At 39.5% G+C, this 21,142-nt stretch overlaps 1 protein-coding gene across 1 annotated transcript in view; it reads right to left on the reverse strand.

Annotated features, from left to right (window-relative positions):
• The window catches only part of RYR2 (ryanodine receptor 2), a 512,764-nt gene that overhangs the window by 115,372 nt on the left and 376,250 nt on the right, over positions 1-21,142 (reverse strand). The window contains exons 72-76 of the mRNA XM_026649522.1: positions 20,455-20,625; positions 16,999-17,058; positions 13,925-14,059; positions 3,598-3,710; positions 2,090-2,186 (exon numbers count right to left, since the gene is read on the reverse strand). Coding sequence (XP_026505307.1) covers positions 2,090-2,186; positions 3,598-3,710; positions 13,925-14,059; positions 16,999-17,058; positions 20,455-20,625 — 576 coding nt within the window. The remainder of the gene's footprint in view (positions 1-2,089; positions 2,187-3,597; positions 3,711-13,924; positions 14,060-16,998; positions 17,059-20,454; positions 20,626-21,142) is intronic.

Here is a 21,142-nt window from a genome sequence, read left to right on the forward strand (position 1 = left end):
ACTTTCTATTATATTTTGGTTAATTCATCTATGAACATTTTGTGTTTCCTTTTTCAAAGCCCTTACAGTTATTTTTTATTTTCCCCTTCTTTTCTCGAGGCCACTGAGCCCTGCTTTTTTAATTTTTGAAGATACATGGGGGTGGATATCATAGAAATAAACTCATACATGAAATAAATATCACGAGGGTGTGTCTATTTCTGGTCTCTCTCTCGGTCAATGTATGAATAGTGCAGCAAGAGGCCCCCACTCCGGCCAAGACTATGAGCTTCTGTGTGTCCTCCAAGATGCAAGGTTAGTTGCACATAAGTGGATTCTAGTTTTAAAGATTTTGCAGCAACAGTGGATGTCAGAGCATAGCATGTTCAGGAGTTCAGAAGTTGAGCAGTCTGAAATTAGGCTGTGTGTATTGCTATAAACAACTATAATAATTTATCCATTGTTTACTTCCAAAGATCAGGAACAATTCTTTAAGTGTTCTTGTTAGAGGTTTCTATTTGTAAACATTTTAAAGAGGCACTAGCTGCTATTAAATGCATTACCCTCTTAGTGTGTGTGAATTTATTAAGTTATATCTGCAATAAAAAGATTTTTTTTTAATGAACTCTTCTGTGCTCTCATCTGTCTAGGGGATATAACTAACAGCATGAGGCCAAAATAGACAGTGAAGTCACATAACAGTATACACACAAGGGAGAAAAAGCCCAACATTATGCATAGGTGGAGGAAGCAAGGATCAGTTATGCATGGAGAAGGGTCTAATTATGCTCTAATCACTGACATCTTCTACTCTTTAGTTTATGTCATTTTCCAACTTCTCATAACCCCACTAGATCCTACCATTTAAAAAATAGGGAAAGAGAAATGCTGGACATTAAAGTGTTAAATTTGTTATACTTGAGCACATGACGTTATATAAGTGTTTAGACTCTGAATAGACTGGCTGTCTAATCCTCACAAAATCATAGTTAATCATGTAATAAATTAAGGCTTTTTGTTGGGTTAATATCTTAATATATGCTTCTATTCATTTCTCTTTATAACAATGTTTCTACAATATTCTGTTTCTCAAATTGTAGATGATCTTCAGAAATCTTCAGAATTGCTCAAAGCTATTAAAGACAATATCTATAAAGATCATTGTTAAAATATGCTTTTCAACTGTATGTTATCTTTTGACTACATTACAAAAAATGGAGAAATTTAATTTGTTACAATAAAGTTGCTGAAAGCTAGATTCTGAATTGATTATTTTTAAATAGCCTGTTGTAAACAATTATTGTAGACAGGTAAAAACAATGTTAAATATTTTCTTGTTTTTATAACTGCTGTCCAGTGAATCGAATTCTAATCCAATCAGGAAAAGATTTTACGCTGACAATGTAATGCATTGCACAAAAAGAGATCTACAGAAAACTGACTTCAACAAAACTAACTGGTTTTTAAAACTTAGGCAAAAAACAATTATCCTGCCTCCTACTAGTAGAAATCTCATTGACATTTTGTCAATTTATTGATTGTATTCCCTCTTCTGTTTCAATCTTTGTCTGCTTCAAAACAGTTCACAGTCTCTCTCAGCATAAACTCAAAACAGTTAAAATCAAATTAAACATTTTGTTTTTTAATAATAGCAGCCCAGTTTTCCTCCCCTACTTTTGTGTATGGAGGGGACCCTTCACAAAATGCTAAGACTCAGACCTGACTTCAGTGTGCACTGAACTGGGCCCGCAGTGTGAAAGGTGGGGCTGAGCCATCTCCTCAGGACTCGTGCCCTTCACCCAGGCCCTACGGAGTGGGAGGAGGCTCAGCAGTGGACAAGAACACAGAGCCTATTTGCCAATGGCTCCCAGGATCTGACGGGTTTGGAGTAGGAACCATGGCATTTTCTGCAGGGCTCAAGCTCTACCTCCCTAATAGATTTCCTCCCCCTATGCAACTTCTGCGGGTGCTCCTAAGGGAAGGTCTTGTCGGGGCCAATACTAATACCCTGGTTTTATATTTTGTTCTTTTTCCTTAAATACCTGTTCTTTATATATGATTATCAATAAATATAATCTACAATCCCATTATCCCTGCACCCAGAACATACCGCTAAATCTTCTATCAGTTTATCTTCAAAGTAATGCTCTTCTGTTTCAATCCAAGACTTTTCATAACCTTGAAGAAAGAGATTGACAGCTCGATGCCTAAAAAGAGAATATTTAAAACAAAACTATTAATCTATAAAAAGAAGATTTGCTCAATATAAATTCATTTTATTCAGAGAATTTTGCAGCTATTACAACAACCACTTGCACAGGGGAGCAATATTTCCTGGTGAGACCTGTCAAAAAATATCCATTTGTTTAATTAAGTCTGCCCTACAATTTTCACTGATGTCCCCTATTCAAAAGTGTCTGGCATTAAAAACATCTACGCAAACTAGTGTCAGAGTTTAATAAATTATTCCAAGATCTAATCATTCAAGTATCTTTTGAAGCAATTAAAAATAGTAATAGAGAAATACAATCCTTTCAACGATGATGATCTTGTGGGATCACATTAGTGTGTTTCATCTTGACTGTAAAATTTTCATTTAAACACTATACTGCTGGGACCACAGCCATGGATGCCTTTTTGTTTGGACTGATGGCCAAGTAATTGTATTTTTAATTTTCATGATTACATTTGCATATTCAAAATCATAAATTAATTTATTTCAAAATAAGCAAAATTAAATCAATGCAGAGTAAAGTGAATTTAGGACCATGTTTTTATTTCAGAGATACTTGCAAGATAATAAGCAAAAACAAACTTTTCACATTTATAATTGAATCAGTGGAGTACACCTCAATAGAATAATCTTATGAATCCTCATTCATTTCAGCAATCATTTTCAAATGTTTGGGGTGAATGAAGGGTGAAACAGAATTAATAAAAATATACAACTCCAATAGGCATATACGCAGAAACACACTGAACCACTTTTAAAAAGTAAGAATAACTAGTGGCAAAGGTGTCTCAATCCCTATATATAGCAGTAGTTTCCTTTTAAAAGCAGGTACATAAGGCCAAAATCAATCCAATGTGACAGCCCAAACCACTGCCACCTTCCCTGCGGCAGAATCACAGACTCAGCCTTGGCAATTGTCATGGCTTTTGTGCTTGATACAGAATTCCCTTTTACTGACTGAGGCTTGGCAGCAGGCCAAATGATCTCTTGGAGAGAGTAGCATGTTGTACAATGGACACACACATTCTAGCAATACTTTTTGCTAGACTGGGCCAAACAGCAATGTGTCTAGGGGCAAATCCAGCCCCTTCCTCCACAGCCACTGAGATTTCTCGGGTCGTGGATTCTGTACTTCTGCTGCACAAGGAGGAGCAGGGACTCCTTGTGCAGCCTGGAGGAGCAGATGCAGAGGGAAGACATCACGTAGAGAGCTTCCAGGGTGGAATTATGGGAAGATTAGGATTCATTACTATTTGAATAATCCCAGCCCTCTGTCCTGTGACAAGTGTGCACCTAATAATTACTGTGGCCCCACAGCTGGTTCAACATTATAGAACCTTGGTATGTGTATTTCCTTCGTTTGACACTCGCCACATCATTCTTACCTTGGCAGATTATATAATGGAGCCATTCTAAAGCAGGCCACTACTGCTCTTTTTCTCTGTTTGGACAACAGTTTGTGCCACACTGCCTTTTTGGACCTCTGAGGATGCTCAACCTGGTAGACAAATTACACAATGAAAAATAAACAATTTTCTCTTCTCTGTAAACCCTTCTGTTAGGTTCCTCTTGGTATAAATTTTCTTTCCTATTGGTCTGCATTTACATCCAAATGCAGTGCTCAAGCTCATGGCCCAAACACAGGATTGTGCACCCCAGAAACCACTACATGATCATGAGGGGAAGTAAATCTCTTCTCAGGCCAATGTGTCTTTTCCTTGACTGACTTTTAATAAAAAACTAACCGGGGCACAGTCAGAGAACAGATAACAGAAAGTAACTGGCAAAAATGTTTTCTACACATTATTCAAGTGACCAGACAAATATTATGTGACCCACATGATTTTCCTCCTTTACTCTTACCCTAACCCTAGGCCATTTGAACTAGAGATTAGTATGTCACTGAGGCCATCTCTCATGTAGTACTGGAATTCAATGAAAAACAAATTATTTTTTACTTTTTTTTAAAATGTCTCTTTTTATAAGAGCCAGAACAACCTTTTTAATTAAGTTATTTTAATAGTACTAACTACACATGCTGTGGCAGGCAGCATTGAAAAGTGATGAATTTATCTATCTATCCCAATAATCCTGTATCTCCTTCCTTAAGCATGTATTGTCAGGATGAACATAAGGTGATCTAAAACACCTCAGTTTTGCCTGTGAATGCTGGAAACGAACATAGTTAAAATTTTCTCCTAAAACAATTCTTTTATTCTACTCAAAGCTAAGTAATTCTTACTCAAGAATCGATTTTTTTTTCCCCTTTGGACCACCAATTCAGACAGCGTCATCATGCTGTTTGACTGTGCTCCAGTGTACTCAGATTCTCTACCTCCCCACATCATCAAAAAGGACAATGGAAGTTAAGTGTAACCTTAATGAAAGGTTTGATGCTCTCATTCATAATAAAGGAAACCACAGTACTTTGAAATACGCAACAATGAGAACATTTTTAAGGACACAAAATTGAATTTAGGGAATGCAGTTATCAAACAGTATTTTATTAGTTTAGTGACCCGTTCAAAATAAATAAAACCCACAAACAACACACCTAGGAGCCGTGAATGGAATCACTTAATTAAACAGGCAAAGAAATTACAGGGCATCCACAGCACAGTGGAGAAGAATTAATCTCAGTGAAAGACAGATTAAATGCCACAGCCCCCTCCAAAAGAATGAGTAAAAGTGAACCAAAGTCGTTATGAGAAAGGGTATGAAATAAATCACTGTATAGCATTCATATTGAGAACCACAAAACAAAACGAAGCCACCAGAGCTATTAATACTCAGCCAAGCACATCCCAAAGTGAAACTCGTTATTAATATATTTACAAACTACTATAAAACTCTCTATACTTCCCAAACAGAAAAATCTCTGGCGCATTTTAGAAGATCTCTGGAAGTAATAAAAATAGAAAAAATTAGACATGCACGAAAGAGCAAAACCTGATAGCACCTCTCTGCAGATGAAATATGCAAAGCTTTCAGCATAATGACACCTGGAAAGCACTGGGTTTTGCTGGGCTATAACAAAGTACCATAAAAATTAATGGAACTGATTGTTCCCATGGTTAATATTTTTCACATAAGATTAAAGAAATGGAACTACCCGGTTCAATGAGGGAAGCAAACGTATATGAAATACATAAAGAGAATAAAATACACAAGGCCATATAATGAAACATAATATGAATTTAAAGAGAAATACATTAGAAAATAAGAGAGCAGGGATGTATGCAGACTGGTCAGATTAAAAAAAACACAGATTTCTTTTAGGGCTGAATGGTAAAGGGCAGCTACTGGTGTGAAGGAGAGAGAGGCTCAAATAATGATCTCAGCGGGTCCAAAATAGGATGTGGATTTGGGTTTTACAGTTACTTTAGTGTAGGAGGGTTACAAAAATTTAGTAACAGAGAACTCCAATTCAACAAGGTTCCTTAAATCTCTTGACATCCATGGGACTATTCACTTGTTTAAAGTTAGGCATGTGTTTAAGGGCTTGTGTACACAAACATTTAGTTCGTGGCAAGTTGCAGTACCAATCTACCCTGCACTAGTTTGACATGGAATGTCCACATAGACCCTGCTGATACAACAGTTTGTTAGTGTGCTTTGATCTTCTGTTTCAAAGAGGACTAGATCAAAGTGAACTAACAGATTGTTAAAAGGCAGCAGCAGGGTCCATGTGGACCGTTAGTCCACAGCAAGCTAGTGTGAGGCAGGTTCACACCCCAGCTGGCCATGAATTAATTGTTTGTGTAGATAAGCCCTGAGTAATTTGGTGAAGTGGGACCAGAATTCACATCAACTAGTAGAGTGTTTGCAGGATCAGGCCATAAATGGATACAGATACTAAATCTAACTAATGTGCATCCTGAAACCAAACTCCTGAACAAAGAGAATTTGTTGCTAGACATTTATGGCCTGTTCCAGTCAACGTTGTACAGACTGAGCTGTGCAATGTACATTTAATGGATCAGAGAATCTGACCATTTATATCTACTTTAAACTGAGAGTGGTAAGTTAGGTGGGGGAAATAGACTCTCAAATATAATCCAGTGAATTGTCTCCTAATGTGTGAAGAATCCATATTTAGAATTTTCAGTTACACCTCTTGCCTCAGCCAGGAACAGTGAGACTTTAGTGACCACCCAGTCCACCTCAAGATTGGGTGGATATGAAAGTGGTGGAAAGCCACCTTTTCCTCCCTCTTGGGTCCTATACCATGCACAGCTTGACCTCACTAGAGAACCTGGGCTATAGTTTATTATCTATTACAATGTTAATAAAAGAGGTCACATGAGCTTATAATATAAAGCAAAGTACTAGAAAACAAGAGAATATAAATACTGGTTGGATTCTAAGGTGGGAAGATCCCAATGGTGAATTGTGTGACTTTGCACTTGTTGCTCAATCTCCAAGGGCACCATCAACTCAGCTAAAAACAGGAAGAAGACAAGACCTTGAAGAAAACCAAATTTGCATCTGTTGTTATGTTTGCTGCAAAAAATTTTGAAATATTATTGAAAAAACAAGGGAAAGTTATTGTGGTTAAATTTGAAATGATGAAAATTCCCAAACTTTCATGAGAAGTCACTGAGATAAGTCATCACAACCCATCATTTTGAATTATATTGTAATAAAGAAAATTACTTACCCGTAGTTGTTTCTAATAGCTGCCTCTATGATCTCAGGAAATTAGTTACTATAACAGATGCCCACCTTTGGGTCCAATTTTTCAGAATAAAGCTACTGAATACTCTCCTAGTTCTAATTTTAAAGCTACTACACTGCCTCATCAACAAGTAGTATCTACTAAGGAATGGCAATGGTCCCAAATGCCTTTAATAATCAGCTCATTTTCTGAGGAAAGTAATCAAAAATATTGTCAACGTTGCAGGGAAAATAGATGGGTGAAATGGGTGAGTAACTTGGCTCCTAGTATAATAACTACAATAACTTCTGAGAATAAATATTACAGGTATTTTTCCTTTTTTCAAAGGTATTTTTTTCTAATATAACCCTATTCCTGGGATCTAAAAAATGCAAGTAGTGCCCTAATACATGTTGCTATTAAACATAATAATAATAAAACTGAAACCAGAAACAGACATATTTTAATTGCATGTCAACTTAATGAATATATCACTAACAGAAAAAATAACAAGAGCAGAGGATTTTTATGAAGAGAATTATAAAACACTTAACAGATGTAAAAGATCATAGAATCATAGAAATGTGGGACTGAAAGGGACCTCAATAGCTGATCTAGTCCAGTCCCCTGCACTGAGTGAGGACTAAGTATTATCTAAACCATCACTGACATGTGTTTGTCTAACCTGTTTTTTATAAACCTCCAATGATGGAGATGCCACAACCTCCCTAGGCAATTTGTTCCAGTGCTTAAGTACTCTTACAGTTAGGAAGTTTTTTCTAATGTCCAACTCAAATTGCCCTTGCTGCAATTAAAGTCTGTTTCTTCTTGTCCTATTCTCAGCAGTTAAGGAGAACAATTTATCACCCTCCTCTTTAGAACCTCTTACATACTTGAAAACTGTTATCATGTCCCCCCTTAGACTTCTCTTCTCCAAACTAAATAAACCCAATCTTCCCTCATAGGTTATGTTTTCTAGACCTTGAAGCATTTTTGTTGCTCTCCTTTGGATTTTCTCCAATTTGTCCACATAATTCCTGAAATGTGGTGCCAAGAACTGGACACAATACTCCAGCTGAGGCTTTATCAATGCTGAGTAAGGTAGAAGAATTATTTCTTGTGTCTTGCTTACAACATTCTTGCTAATACATCCCAAAATAATGTTGTGAGGGAGTTGCAACAGAATTACATTGTTGACTCATTTTTTGTGATCCACTATTACCACCAGGTCTTTTTCTGCAGTATTCCTTCCCACGCAGTTATTTCCCATTTTGTATTTATGCAACCTATTGTTCCTTCCTAAGTGTGTACTTTGTATTTTTCCTGTGCTTTGGATGATTGCTAGTTATTTAAAAAAAGCTTTGTCCACCTCTTCTTCCTGGTTAGGTGGTATATAGTAGGTCCCTACTGTTACATTACCATTGGTTTTTTACCCCTTTTATTCTTACCCAGAGACTTTCAACAGGTCTGCCTTCCTCAACCTCAGTGCACATGTATACATCTTTGATATACAAGACAACTCTACCTCCCCGAACAAGCTGTGCCCTTCTATACCAATATTCCAGTCTCATGAATTACCCCACCCAAGTATCTGTGATGACATTTATGTAATAATTGTGATTGTTCACTAGTATTTCTATTTCTCCCTGCTTATTCCCCATATTTCTTTATCCATATAAAGATATCTAAGACGTTCATTAAATCTCCCCTCCGTATTCCCTCTGGTCTCTCCTTCGTCCCTGCTACAACTGTCCATGTTCCCTCCAGATTCTGATCCTTCACCCAGGTCTCCAGGCCCTGGACTCACCTGTGGGCTTGTCTCCTGTTGAACCTAGTTTTAAGCCTACCTCACCAGATTAGCCAGTCTGTATTTGAAGATACTCTTCCCCTTTTTTGAGAGGTGGACCCCACCTCTGCTCGGCAATCCTCGGAACTGCATCCCACAGTCAAGGAAGCCAAAGCCTTCCTGGCAAAACCATCCGCACTCACCTTCAAGACGTGTCTGTCTGTGCCTAGGCCCTTTGCCTGGAAGGATCATGTGAATACCGCTTGCACCCCCAACTCTCTCACCCTCACTCCCGGAGTCTTGCAGTCACTTCCGATCTGCTCAGACTCATATCTCACAGTAACATTAGCGCCTACAGGGATGAGCAGAATGGAGTAGTCATCAGAGGGCTGGATGATCCTCAGCAATCCTTCCATAATGTCTCAGATATATTCCCGTGGCAGGCAGTACACCTGGGAATCCAGGTCTGGCCGGTAGAGGGATGCCTCCGTCTCCCTTAGAAGGGGTCACTGCCGACCACTATCCTTCATTTCCTCTTGGGAGTGGGGGCTACAATCCTCCCAGTCGTGGGGATACATAGCTTCTCCACCACCTTTGGAGCATATCAGTTTACCACCTTTTTGGAAGGTGGGTTGGCTTCAAGATGGAGCACTGCCTGCTGCCAGAAGTACCAGGAGCCAGTTTCCTCCCTGTGAAGGAGCAGTTTCCTTCTCCCTGGTGGTGCTACTGCAGTCTTCTCTAGCTAATGACTAATCACAGACGCATCCTAAAAATGCATTAGCAGGGTACGATCTGAAAGAGTTGACCTACTTCTGGAACCAGTATTCAAGCCACGATGCTATCCAAGCAATAATTCTTTGTAATTATATAGAGAACTGTATGTGGTTTACCTGTAACTCTTCTGGACAGAAAGAGATCTGAGATGAGCTACCAACTCTGAAACACCTTTGTGTGCACATTAACATATCCTCTAGTTTCAGGCCTGCGAGAAAACTGCAATGACTGATGCAGTGAGACTGCTATTTAGACATGGTTTCCCTGTATGCAGCTTGACCTATTGTAAAAGCAAAACAAAACACTATGTGGATTTTAGTGTAGGAAACTCAAATAATTTTTCAACATCTAATTCATAAAGAAGCACCTGCCAGATTATGCATGATGACTTGGCCAAACTGTTGGGGTTCATAGGCTGATTAAGGTGAAATATCATCACTCTCTTGGGAAGGAATTTGAGATGAATCTGTAACACTACCTAATTTCTGAAATTTTGCATAAAATCTATCAACTTGCAGGAGAGAAGCCCTCCCTGCCCTTTCAGGGAGCTGTGAGATCCCACCCCTCCCCCAGCCACGAGTTCAGCACAGAAAGATACTGCTGGGAGAGTACTCCCAGAAACACAGCCATCAGGAGCAGACACAAGCAGCTGCAGGTGGTACGGCTGCACGATGGGGAAAAGAGGGGAGCTGAGACCCAGCTGGACTTACCAAGGTTATCTCAGGACCCAGACGCAAAACTGTGCAGGGAGATGCCCAGTTCTGGGACAACAAGGCCAATCTGGACCCACTCCTTCTCACTATCATGGGAGCTTGTGGAAGAAAGAATCTCCTCAGAGGGGCCTCCCAGAAACCTGGCCAGCAGGAGCAGAGACAAGCAGCTGCACCAGGGACCTTTGGACCCCGATGACCTCATCAGTGCCTGATTGATTATTTCAGTTTTCACTCTGGACATCCTTTTCCCCAAGTGGCCGTTAGGTACAACTCCTTCCCTTACAGCCTCCTCACTTTAGCCTTACTCCATCTGCCTTCCTTCTTCCCCTGCTCTTCTCTTTTCTCCTAGTCCCTTTACACCTCACTTCCACGCACCTTCTCCTTTCCTTTGCCTCTTTGTTTAGCGAACATTAAATTTGTCAACCATCATTGTTCATTCTGCTTGTATGGTATATTCCTTTTCTCTTGTCTACTTAGACTGCTCTCTCTTCAGGGCAGAAATTGTCTCTCACTATGTTTTGTACAGTGCTTCTCACGATTTGTGGAAAACTGACAGGGGAAGCCAAGTGACACAAGGAGAACTCTACAGCCTGCAGAGAATAAGGACAGTAGGAAGGAGTTTTCAAAATAGTTTAGGAACAAAAAGAATCCTGACAATGGTATTGGTCTATTACTAGATGGAAATGATAGAATTAACAATACTAATTCAGAAAAGACAGAAGTGTTCAATAAATATTTCTGATCTGTATTTGGGAAAAAGATGATATTCTCATCATATGATGATGATGATAACAACACTCTTTGCATTCCACTAGTGTCTCCAGACAGCGATAAACAGAAGCTACTAAAGTTAGCCATTTTTAAATAAGCAGGTCTAGATAACTTGTATCCAAGAGTATAAAAGAGCTGACTGAGGAGCTCGCTGGACCGTTAATGCTGACTTTCAATACGGTTTGGAGCACTGGTGAAGTTCCAGAAGACTAGAAGTAAGCTAATGTTGTGCCAATTTTTAAAAAGGGTAATCAGGATGACCCAGGTAATTATAGGCCTGTCAGTCTGACATTGACCCCGGGCAAGATAATGGAGCAGCTGATACAGAAGTCAAGAAATAAAGAATTAAAGGAGGGTTATGTAATTAATGCAAATTAACATGGTTTATGGAAAATAGTCATGTTAAACTAACTTGATTTTTTTATGAGGTTACAAGTTTGCGTGATAAAGATAATAGTGTAGACATAATATACTTAGACTTCTGTAAGGCATTTAACTTAGTAACACACCTGTTGATTAAAAAACAACCATGTAAAATTAACATGGCACACATCAAATGGATTAAAAACTGGCTAACTGATAGGTCTGTAAATGGGGAATCATCATCAAGAAGGTGTGTTTCCAGTGGGGTCCCACAAGGACTGGTTCTTGGCCCTATGCTATTTAACATTTTTATCCATGGAAGAAAACATATCACTGAAAGTTTGTAGATGACACAAAAATTGGGGGAGTGGTAAGTAATAAAGAAGATAGTCACGGATTCAGAGTGACTTAGATTGCTTGGAAAACTGGGCACAAGCAAACACTATGTGTTTTAATATGGCTAAATGTAAAGCTATGCATCTATGAACAAAAAATATAAGCCATACTTACAGAATGGGGGACTCTATCCTGGGAAGCAGTGACTCTCAAAAAGATTTGGGGGTTATGGTAGATAATCAGCTGAACATGAGCTTCCAGTGAGATGCTGTGGCCAAAAGAGCTAATGCAATCCTGGGATGCATAAACAGGGGATTCTCAAGGAGGAGTAGAGAGGTTATTTTATCTCTGTATTTGGTGCTGATGCGACCACTGCTGGGATAGTGTGTCCAGTTCTGATGCCCACAATTCAAAAAGGATGTTGAAAAATTGGAGAGGGTTCAAAGAGCCACAAGAATGATTAAAGGATTAGAAAACATGTCTTATAGTCATTACAGTCAATAAATATCTACATGGGGAACAAATATATAATAATGAGCTCTTTAGTCTAGCAGAGAAAGGTATTGTAAGGACCCTGGGGTTCATTAAATAAGAAACCAGTGAATGAGTAAGGAATAAAACTTTTATTAAAAACCTAAAGAGCATCCATGCTGAACTAATGTACAGTTACCCTTTGTTCTCAAACGCTCTGCTTCCAGGGCACATTTCAAAATTCCTAAATTCATAATACTGCCTCTTCTGAGCGAGCCTCTCTAAATTATAATATTTCACAAACATACCTCTAAAGATATAACATGATCCAATGGCTAGAAATTGAAGCTAGATAAATTCAGACTGGAAGTAAGGCATAAATGTTTAATGGTGAGAGCAATTAACCACTGGAACAATTTACCAAGGGTCGTGGTGGATTCTCCACCTCTGACGATTTTTAAATCAAGACTTGATGTTTTTCTAAAAGATCTGCTTTAGGAATTATAAGTGTAAAGGCTTCCATATTACAAACTGGAAGCATACAGCTCAAAGGGAGGCTTCCTTTGCTGACCAAAAACTATTTGTAGTGTAAATTATCCACAACACCATCTACTAGCATTGAGGCCTCAGATACCTTTTATTCTTCCATGTCCCATCATTTGAAATTATGATCTAGGGGCATTGAACTGTACATCTGTCCAGCATATACCCTCATTCTATGAGCTTTCTGGACCAAACTCACCCAGAGATACAAGTGGCAAAAAGTCTACCAATGGTAGAGGGAGAAAGAACAGGTATATGATTTAAGGAAGCCCCCAAAATGGGAGGTACTGCAATTAGGGAATAAGGGGAATGCACTCACTAAACACATCCCCTAGGCACTTTGCCAGTGGGCTTCTATGCAGACCCCGGCAGACATTCTCACTTGAATCCCCACTGGAGTGCAGCAGGCCAAACTGGCACTCAGCAGTGTAGTCTATACCCATTTCTGTACCAGCAAGAGTGAATCTGACTCCTGTCTCTTGATTCACAGTTTGTTGAATTATTGATATCAGAACATAGCTTGTGTTGCCAAGCAGTTTGGATAACCAAGAGTTTATGCTATTTCACAGGAAATTTAATTATTTTTAAATGTACGTATATTTACCCAGATTCATTTTACCTGCAGCCCTCACCTGGATTTTGAAAGTTATAACAGATACCCTGTTGATAAAGTATCTCTTTTAAAAGCTATTTGAAAAAACAGTTTATAGTAATTAGTTCCTTAAGATTACAACATGACAAGAAATCTGTTAGTAATCTGAATAGCCAAATTTCATATTAATATACAGCTTGTTACCAGAGGTTTGGGCAGTTTGAGATTAAGTATCCTTCTACATAGAAAATCTATTGGGTCCAGGAAATACTAATGGGGACCAAAATGTACTGATCTTGAGAAACTTGCATATTTTGTTATTTAACACAATGTTCCTAAAATCATAGACCATCAGAAGTCTGTGGAGCATTTATTGGTGGTGAACAGACAGCTGGCTGGTCCAATGGTGCCAGCTAAAAGGCCCTAAGAGAGTTTAAAATATACTTTCCTAATAATACTTTTCCAGGCAAACAATTGCTGGAGTTGCTGCAAGGATTTTATGTGATCACGAATGGTGAAGATTGCCAGAAGCTAATCTGTCTATTAAGATATGGTCCATACTATGAAAACATTTGAGATCCTCTGGTCTAAGCAGAGAATTTTTTTTAACCCACAGTTAAGAGTTTGAAACATTCCCCGTGATTGCAAATACTTCCCATCATCTGCTTTTTAAAGTAGGATGTTATAGGACTGAAAAAAATCAAACCTGTTCCAGGTGGAAAAGTACATTAGCTATATGCAGAACTCTTTCCACGGTCTTCTCTGGATCTGAAGTATCTTCAGTCCTGTTTGGTAAATCTTTGTAAAGGGCCATCTGCCACCTAATGGCAGGATCCTCGAGCTGCAAGAACAAGATATTTCAAACATAATCTAAACAGATTTTCAAACACAAGGGACAAACAGTTTATGAAGTATTATTAACACTGCTTCTAAGACAACAGAAGGTCTTTTTCTTTTGCTAAACCTTTCCTTTTGAGTGTCTAACTGTAGCAGCCGGTACTGCTGTAATGTGGCACTATTCCTTGAAAAGCAATGGGAGGATGTATGCAAATAGAACTACTCGGCTACTGATTTGCTGAAAGTTTGTTGAAGGGGTCTAAAGAGATAATATACCAAGGAGGATGCCCAGTCATTAGGAACAAATCATCACCAGAAGAAAAGGTGATAAGCATTGTTTATACAGGATGTACAGCAAAATACTATGTTGTAGAGAAACTTTTATATGTTTATATCTCAACATTAATGAAGAGCTACCAAGAGGGATTTTACAGCTAACTGGCTGGCTGGGTGTCCATCAAAGGGAGCTATCCCCCCACTTTATTTATCACACGCCCCCCAAATCACAGACAGTGCACTGGCCAGCCTGGTTCAGGTTGGGTCCACACCAGCTGGGATTTCTTCCTGGAGGTTTAGGAAACAGAATTAATAAGATACATGCAGCTCTAATTTTACTAATAATGACATGAAGAACTAAACAGTACTTTTTACATTTCCAGGGCTACAATGACTTAGAATGCAGGCACATTTTTACCCGACTGATTCTGGGAAACCTTCCCGGGAGAGTACATAAGCCACTTTGTTAGAGGCTCCTGAAATGTGTTATATTTCAAAATGAAAGTCTTGCAGAGTTAAACTCCACCGAAGAAGTTTTTTGCTAGTCTCTTTGACTATGTGAAGCCACTTCAGTGCAGCATGGTCAGTCTGTAGGTGGAACCACTGTCCCCAAATGTATGGGCGTAGCTTCTCCAGAGCATACACAATGGCGTAACATTCTTTTTCTGAGACTGCCCAGTGGCTTTCCCTCTCAGAAAGTTTTTTTGCTGAGAAACACAATGGAATGGAATTGTTGGGCTGGTCCTCCCTGCATTAAAATTGCTCCTACACCACGCTCGGACGCATCTGTGGTTACGACAAACGGTTGGTTGGAAGTCCAGGGCTCTCAGCACAGGACCGCCTTAAGCTGGTTAAAGGCTTTCTGACACTTTTCAGTCCACTGAACTGCAATTGGCTGTTTTTTCCTGGTCAGGGCTGGCAATTTGGCTGTGGAGTAGTACAAATAATCGGTAATACCCAGCCAAGCCCAAGAAGGATTGGACCTGCTTCTTTGACTAAGGGACAGGCCAATTTTGGATAGCATTTACCTTAGCCTGTAGGGGGTTGATAGTACCTTGACCCACATGGTGTCCAAGGTACGTTACCCTATTTAGGCCTATTTGACACTTTTTGGCCTTAACGGTTAATCCTGCCTCCCTTATACGCTGGAAGACAGTTTGGAGGTGTTCCAGGTATTCTGCCCATGAACCTGAGAATATAGCCACAGCGTTGAGGTAGGCAACTGCAAATTTCCCAAATCCAGCCAGAAGGTTATCTACCAATCTTTGGAAGGTGGCGGGTGCATTTCGCAGTCCGAAAGGGAGCACATTAAATTCATACAGCCCTACATGGGTGATGAAGGCTGACCTTTCCTTGGCCGGGTTATTTAGTGGCACTTGCCAGTACCCCTTAGTTAAGTCTAAGGTGGAGATGAACTGGGCACGTCCCAGTTTCTGCAATAGCTCATATGTGCATGGCACTTTATTTATCATAGCTTTCAATAAGACAAGCTTCTTACATGACTCTGGTACATAAATGCCTAAGTCCCATTGACTTTCAATGGGATTTAGGCTCCTAAGCACCAAAGTTGTTTTAAAAATGAGATCTAGGCTCCCAAATCCCTGGGCTCTTGACTTTTTTCTTATGTGCCTAAATTACTTTGAAAATGAGATTCTGGTTCCTAAGTCACATTCGTGCTTTTGAAAATTCATTCCAATCATTTCACAAATGTGGCAAACACTTGTTCTTTCTCTGTGCCTGAGTTAATGTTAAAAAACCAAACCCTTCAACTCACTGGGCCAAATCTGCTGTTCCTTGGGGAGGGAGGCAAAAGTGAGTTTAAATCAAATTTGAGCCTCCAGCCCTGGAAAATCTTAGAGCATCTCAAATCTACTGTATGTTGTGTCAGTTTGTAGCTTCTCCTGGGCCAATGTGCTCTAGCCACACTTCCCTTCTACGATCACACCCTCTATTCCAGGGACTGCAATGCAGGGGCAGTGTAGTGTAGTGTCATTGTGGCAACACTTTAGCAACCGAGGAACTCCTTTATACTGGGAGTAGTCCAAAAGGGCTGGTTCCTCTTTCTTTATACCCCAAAATGTCATAAAGAGGCCTCAGCATTCTGCAGATTCTGGCCAAGGTACCGGATGGCAGATTACAAATAGAGGAGCTTTTTCAACCTCAATTGTCACATTGTTATCCACTCTGAGCATATCACACTGCTCTACACTGCATCATTTAAGGCAGTGGGGCCCTGGGGGTCTGCAGACTATGTCTAAGATTTCCAAAGGGATCCGCACCTCCATTCGAAATGTTTTAGGGGTCTGCAAATCAAAAAGGGTAAAAAACCAGTGATATAAGGTGTCAGTGTGATGAAATAAGAGATTCACCCTAAAGGGCCATGTATTATTACATACCAGATACATACTGTTAATATAAATGTAGCAGCTACCAACTAATCTGAATTTCTGGCAGAACATTTGCAAATAGTCTCTGAGCAAACTAGCTGGATTTTTGGGTGCTTAATTAGGAGTAATATGTAGGCAACATCAGATAAAGCTGAGACACTTGACAGCCCAGAGAAAGGGTATTCTAAATACACATTGGCTGGTCTTGAACAACTGAAGGGTTCCTGTTAGTTTTATGAAAAAAGAAAAAGAGCATACTTAAATATTGCATTTAAATTACCTTGCCCTGCAGATGAAGATTACTGTGGATAATATCCCTAACTTCATCCTCAGTGTCTTTCTGTGAAGGAAAAATACATTGTATCACATACATCATACAGAACATGTACTTAAATAAAGCAGGTTTCAGAGTGGTAGCTGTGTTAGTCTCTGTCAGCAAAAAAAACAATTAGTCCTTGTAGCACCTTAGAAACTAACAAATTTATTTGGGCATAAGCTTTTGTGGGCTAGAGCCCACTTCATCAGATGCATAAAGTGAAAAATACAGGAGCAGGTATAAAATACATGAAAGGAAAGGGGTTGTTTTACCAAGTGTGAGGTCAGTCTAACAAGATATACTTACCAACATGCCTCCAGCTTTCATCCAGATCACATCACATGATCCATTGTTTACAGCCAAGCTCTAAGATACAACTGCATTTGCTCCAATCCCTCAGACAGAGACAAACACCTACAGAATCTCTATCAAACGTTCTTAAAACTGCAGTACCCACCTGGGGAAGTGAAGAAACAGACTGACAGAGCCAGAAGGGTGCCAAGAAGTCACCTACTACAAGACAGGCCAACAAAGAAAGTAACAGAACACCACTAGCCATCACTTACAGCCCCCAACTAAAACCTCTCCAGCGCATCATCAAGGATCTACAACCTATCTTGAAGGACGATCCCTCACTCTCACAGACCTTGGGAGACAGGCCAGTCCTCGCCTACAGACAGTCCCCCAACATGAAACAAATACTCACCAGCAACTACACACCACACAACAAAAAACACCAACCCAGGAACCAAACCCTGCTACAAATCCCGGTGCCAACTCTGTCCACATATCTATTCAAGGGACACCATCATAGGACCTAACCACATCAGCCACACCATCTGGGGCTTGTTCACCTACACATCTACCAATCTGATATATGTCATCATGTGCCAGCAATGCCCCTCTGCCATGTACATTGGCCAGACCAGACAGTCTCTATGCAAAAGAATAAATGGACACAAATCTGACATCAGGAATCATAACATTCAAAAACCAGTAGGAGAACACTTCAATCTCTCTGGTCACTCAATAACAGACCTAAAAGTGGCAATTCTTCAACAAAGAAACTTCAAAAACAGACTCCAATGTGAAACTGCAGAACTGGAATTAATTTGCAGACTGGATACGATCAGATTAGACCTGAATAAAGACTGGGAATGGTTGGGTCATTACAAAACCTAACCTTAATTTCCCCATTACTAATTTCTCCCTACTGTTACTCACACTTTCTTGTCAACTGTCTGTAATGGGCCACTCTCTTACCACTTCAAAAGTTATTTTTCCTCTGTTGGTATCCTGCTGTTAATTGATTTATCGTGTTAGACTGACCTCAGACTTGGTAAAGCAACCTCCATCCTTTCATGTATTTATATCTGCTCCTGTATTTTTCACTTCATGCATCTGATGAAGTGGACTCTAGCCTACGAAAGCTTATGCCCAAATAAATTTGTTAGTCTCTAAGGTGCCACAAGGACTCCTCATTGTTTTTAAATAAAGCAATTACTTGTGTCAAACAGGGACGTTCTAGGCTATGCATATCATGTTAAGGAGCATTCTCTAGGGATTAAGATGGGGTCAGAACTCCAGGATTCTATTCCCAACTCAACTGTGCTGACCTACGCAGCTGACAGCCACTATGTATCTCAGTTTAACAAACTGTACACTGGGGATAACAATATCTGCCTATCCAGCGGGCAGGTGGTGAAGGTTAAGTATTATTCATATCAAGTACTTTGATATCCTCAGATGAAAAGCACTGTATAAATGTAAAGTATTATTTTGATGATGTGTTGTTCAAACACTGGGCAAGATTATGACTTTCACCCTTCTCTAATGTTGGCAGTGACTTAAAGGGAGCTGCATACCAGCTGCAGCTCCTGAACATATTTTGCTCGAGACTGGTACAATAACTGCAAGAATTTGGAAAGCAAGAGCATAAGGTGGCCCCTACATACACCCTTTCACTGGTGTATGCTTTCTTTGCATCTGCACAGACACAGCTGTTCTTGTCAGTGTGGAGGAAGGAGAGGCATTGGACCCTCCTTGTCACTACTCTCTTTGGGGTGTCTAGCACCACTGTCCACATTGGTCCCCTCTCCTCTTAATTTTTTACACACCAGGAGTGGAAAGACCAGGCTTGTGTCTGAACCCTGCACCAAGTGCAACTGAAAATTGAGGTAAGGCTCCCGGGGCCTACTCTTAGGCATCTGGGCATGGCTGACAACATTCTAGCTCTCTGGGAGTAGGTCTAGATGTCATCATTTATATCTGCAGCTACATTTATATCTACCCATAATCATTCAGCCCGTTGCACAATAATCTGCATTAAAATCATCATCATCATAAATATAGTCTGGAAACTTTTGCCCAAATCCATGTAATGAATGGTAACATATGGAACTCTTTGTTGCCCACTCACCACTAAACAGAGAAGGAGGGTCTTCTCAGACTTGAGTTCCCTTCCCCTTATTAAAAACCTGTCATTTTTAAACAGCATAGCTGTCTGAATGACATAAAAGCATTGTAGCTTCACTAAATTGTGATCATACTGCCAAACAAAGCTACTTAACTGTGGAATCATTCCTAGAAGTACCATCTGTATGACAGTGAAACCTCTAGGTGAATATAAAACTATGTTACCAATTGGAAGTGGTCTGGGAGTGGTGAAAGTAGTACTGTATTTGGGAATCGGTTATGTTAGTATATTTATAGTTTCTATCTGTATTTCTAACTAACCGAAGTTTGTTAATATCTATTACTGGCAATTTTTCGTGAAAAAAAAAAAATCAAACAAGAGAAATAACCCTAACCCTAAGCTAGAAAAAATACACTTAAAAAAGCAACATATCCAAAAACATTTTTTTCAGCAAATCAAAATAAAATTAAGCGGTGTAAATAAATAACCATGGTGTTCATCCATGGTAGTTTTTTATATAAGACTGTACTGTACACTACTCAGTTATCACTGGTAATCCTTACAATTATGTCCACAAATCAACATTAAAATAATAAAAAATATGTTAAAGACAGAACAGGTTTTAATGCTTCGCATTTAATTTTAGTCATAATTTCTTACTCTTTTGTCTGCAGGGTTGCAAAGACAGAACACTCAGCCCCAAGAAAAGAGTTTGAGAATGTCTCACATTTCTTACCGATCAGTTCTGGAATGCTTTCATAGTCCTCTAAATTGAGTTCCATCTAATCCTTTTAAGCATGATCACTAGGGCCTGATCCAAACCCCACTGTGGTCAATCAAAAGACTCAATGGGCATTGGGGTCAGGCCCTGAGGGTAGAGGGGATTAAACCAAGGAAAAGCAGGGAAATCTCACAGGACTCTGTTACAGGAATAGTGTAATGTCACTTTTCCACTGCCCCAGATCTAGAAAAAAAAAAAAAAAAACACCATGAAGAGGACTTACCATGCTGAATCTGTTTTTGGCCAGTGCAATTAACTCTTGGTCTCCGGGTGCACAAATATTTAGACCAATAGGTAGTAATCTTTTCAGTGCTGCTACAATGAGAGATGTCTGTACAGAATACCGGTCCCCTTTTCGCTTCATTTTCTTTCTCTCCTGATCAGAAACAGCTCCCTAGAGCATATAACAAACAAATACTCTATTATTATTATTAAATATTTACTCCTGCAATGACATTTTAATTTACATTTTTCAACTGTTGCCTAGTTCTGACAATTTCATTACCACCTATCCAGCTCCATCCTCATCCAAAGGTATTGCTCACTATGCCACGCTGCCTTGTGTTTCACGCAAATACTTCATAAACATGTATACTTTCTAGAACAACTGTCTTTTGATTTGATCCCACACACTTATTTCCCTTCCTATATGTGACTGGATGCTGTTCTTCAAGAGACATACTTGTCAATAGTCTTTTTATGTCTTTCCCCTTTGCAAACATGTGACATTTCCAAGTTCCAGGCTCTGAGTCCTGCCTTCTCTGTTTTTGTTGCTGTTTGTTTAAATACCACTATCTTTTGTAGGGGAATCACTATAGTTTAGAACACCACTTAGTTCTGGCTGAAAAAGTGGTGACAGTAAACAAAAGTGTCGGATGGAACCATGGAAAAAAGTGTCGGATGGAACCATG

Source organism: Terrapene carolina, unplaced genomic scaffold (assembly GCF_002925995.2).
Source record: "Terrapene carolina triunguis isolate 2854851 unplaced genomic scaffold, T_m_triunguis-2.0 Scaffold85, whole genome shotgun sequence".
NCBI lineage: Eukaryota > Metazoa > Chordata > Testudines > Emydidae > Terrapene > Terrapene triunguis.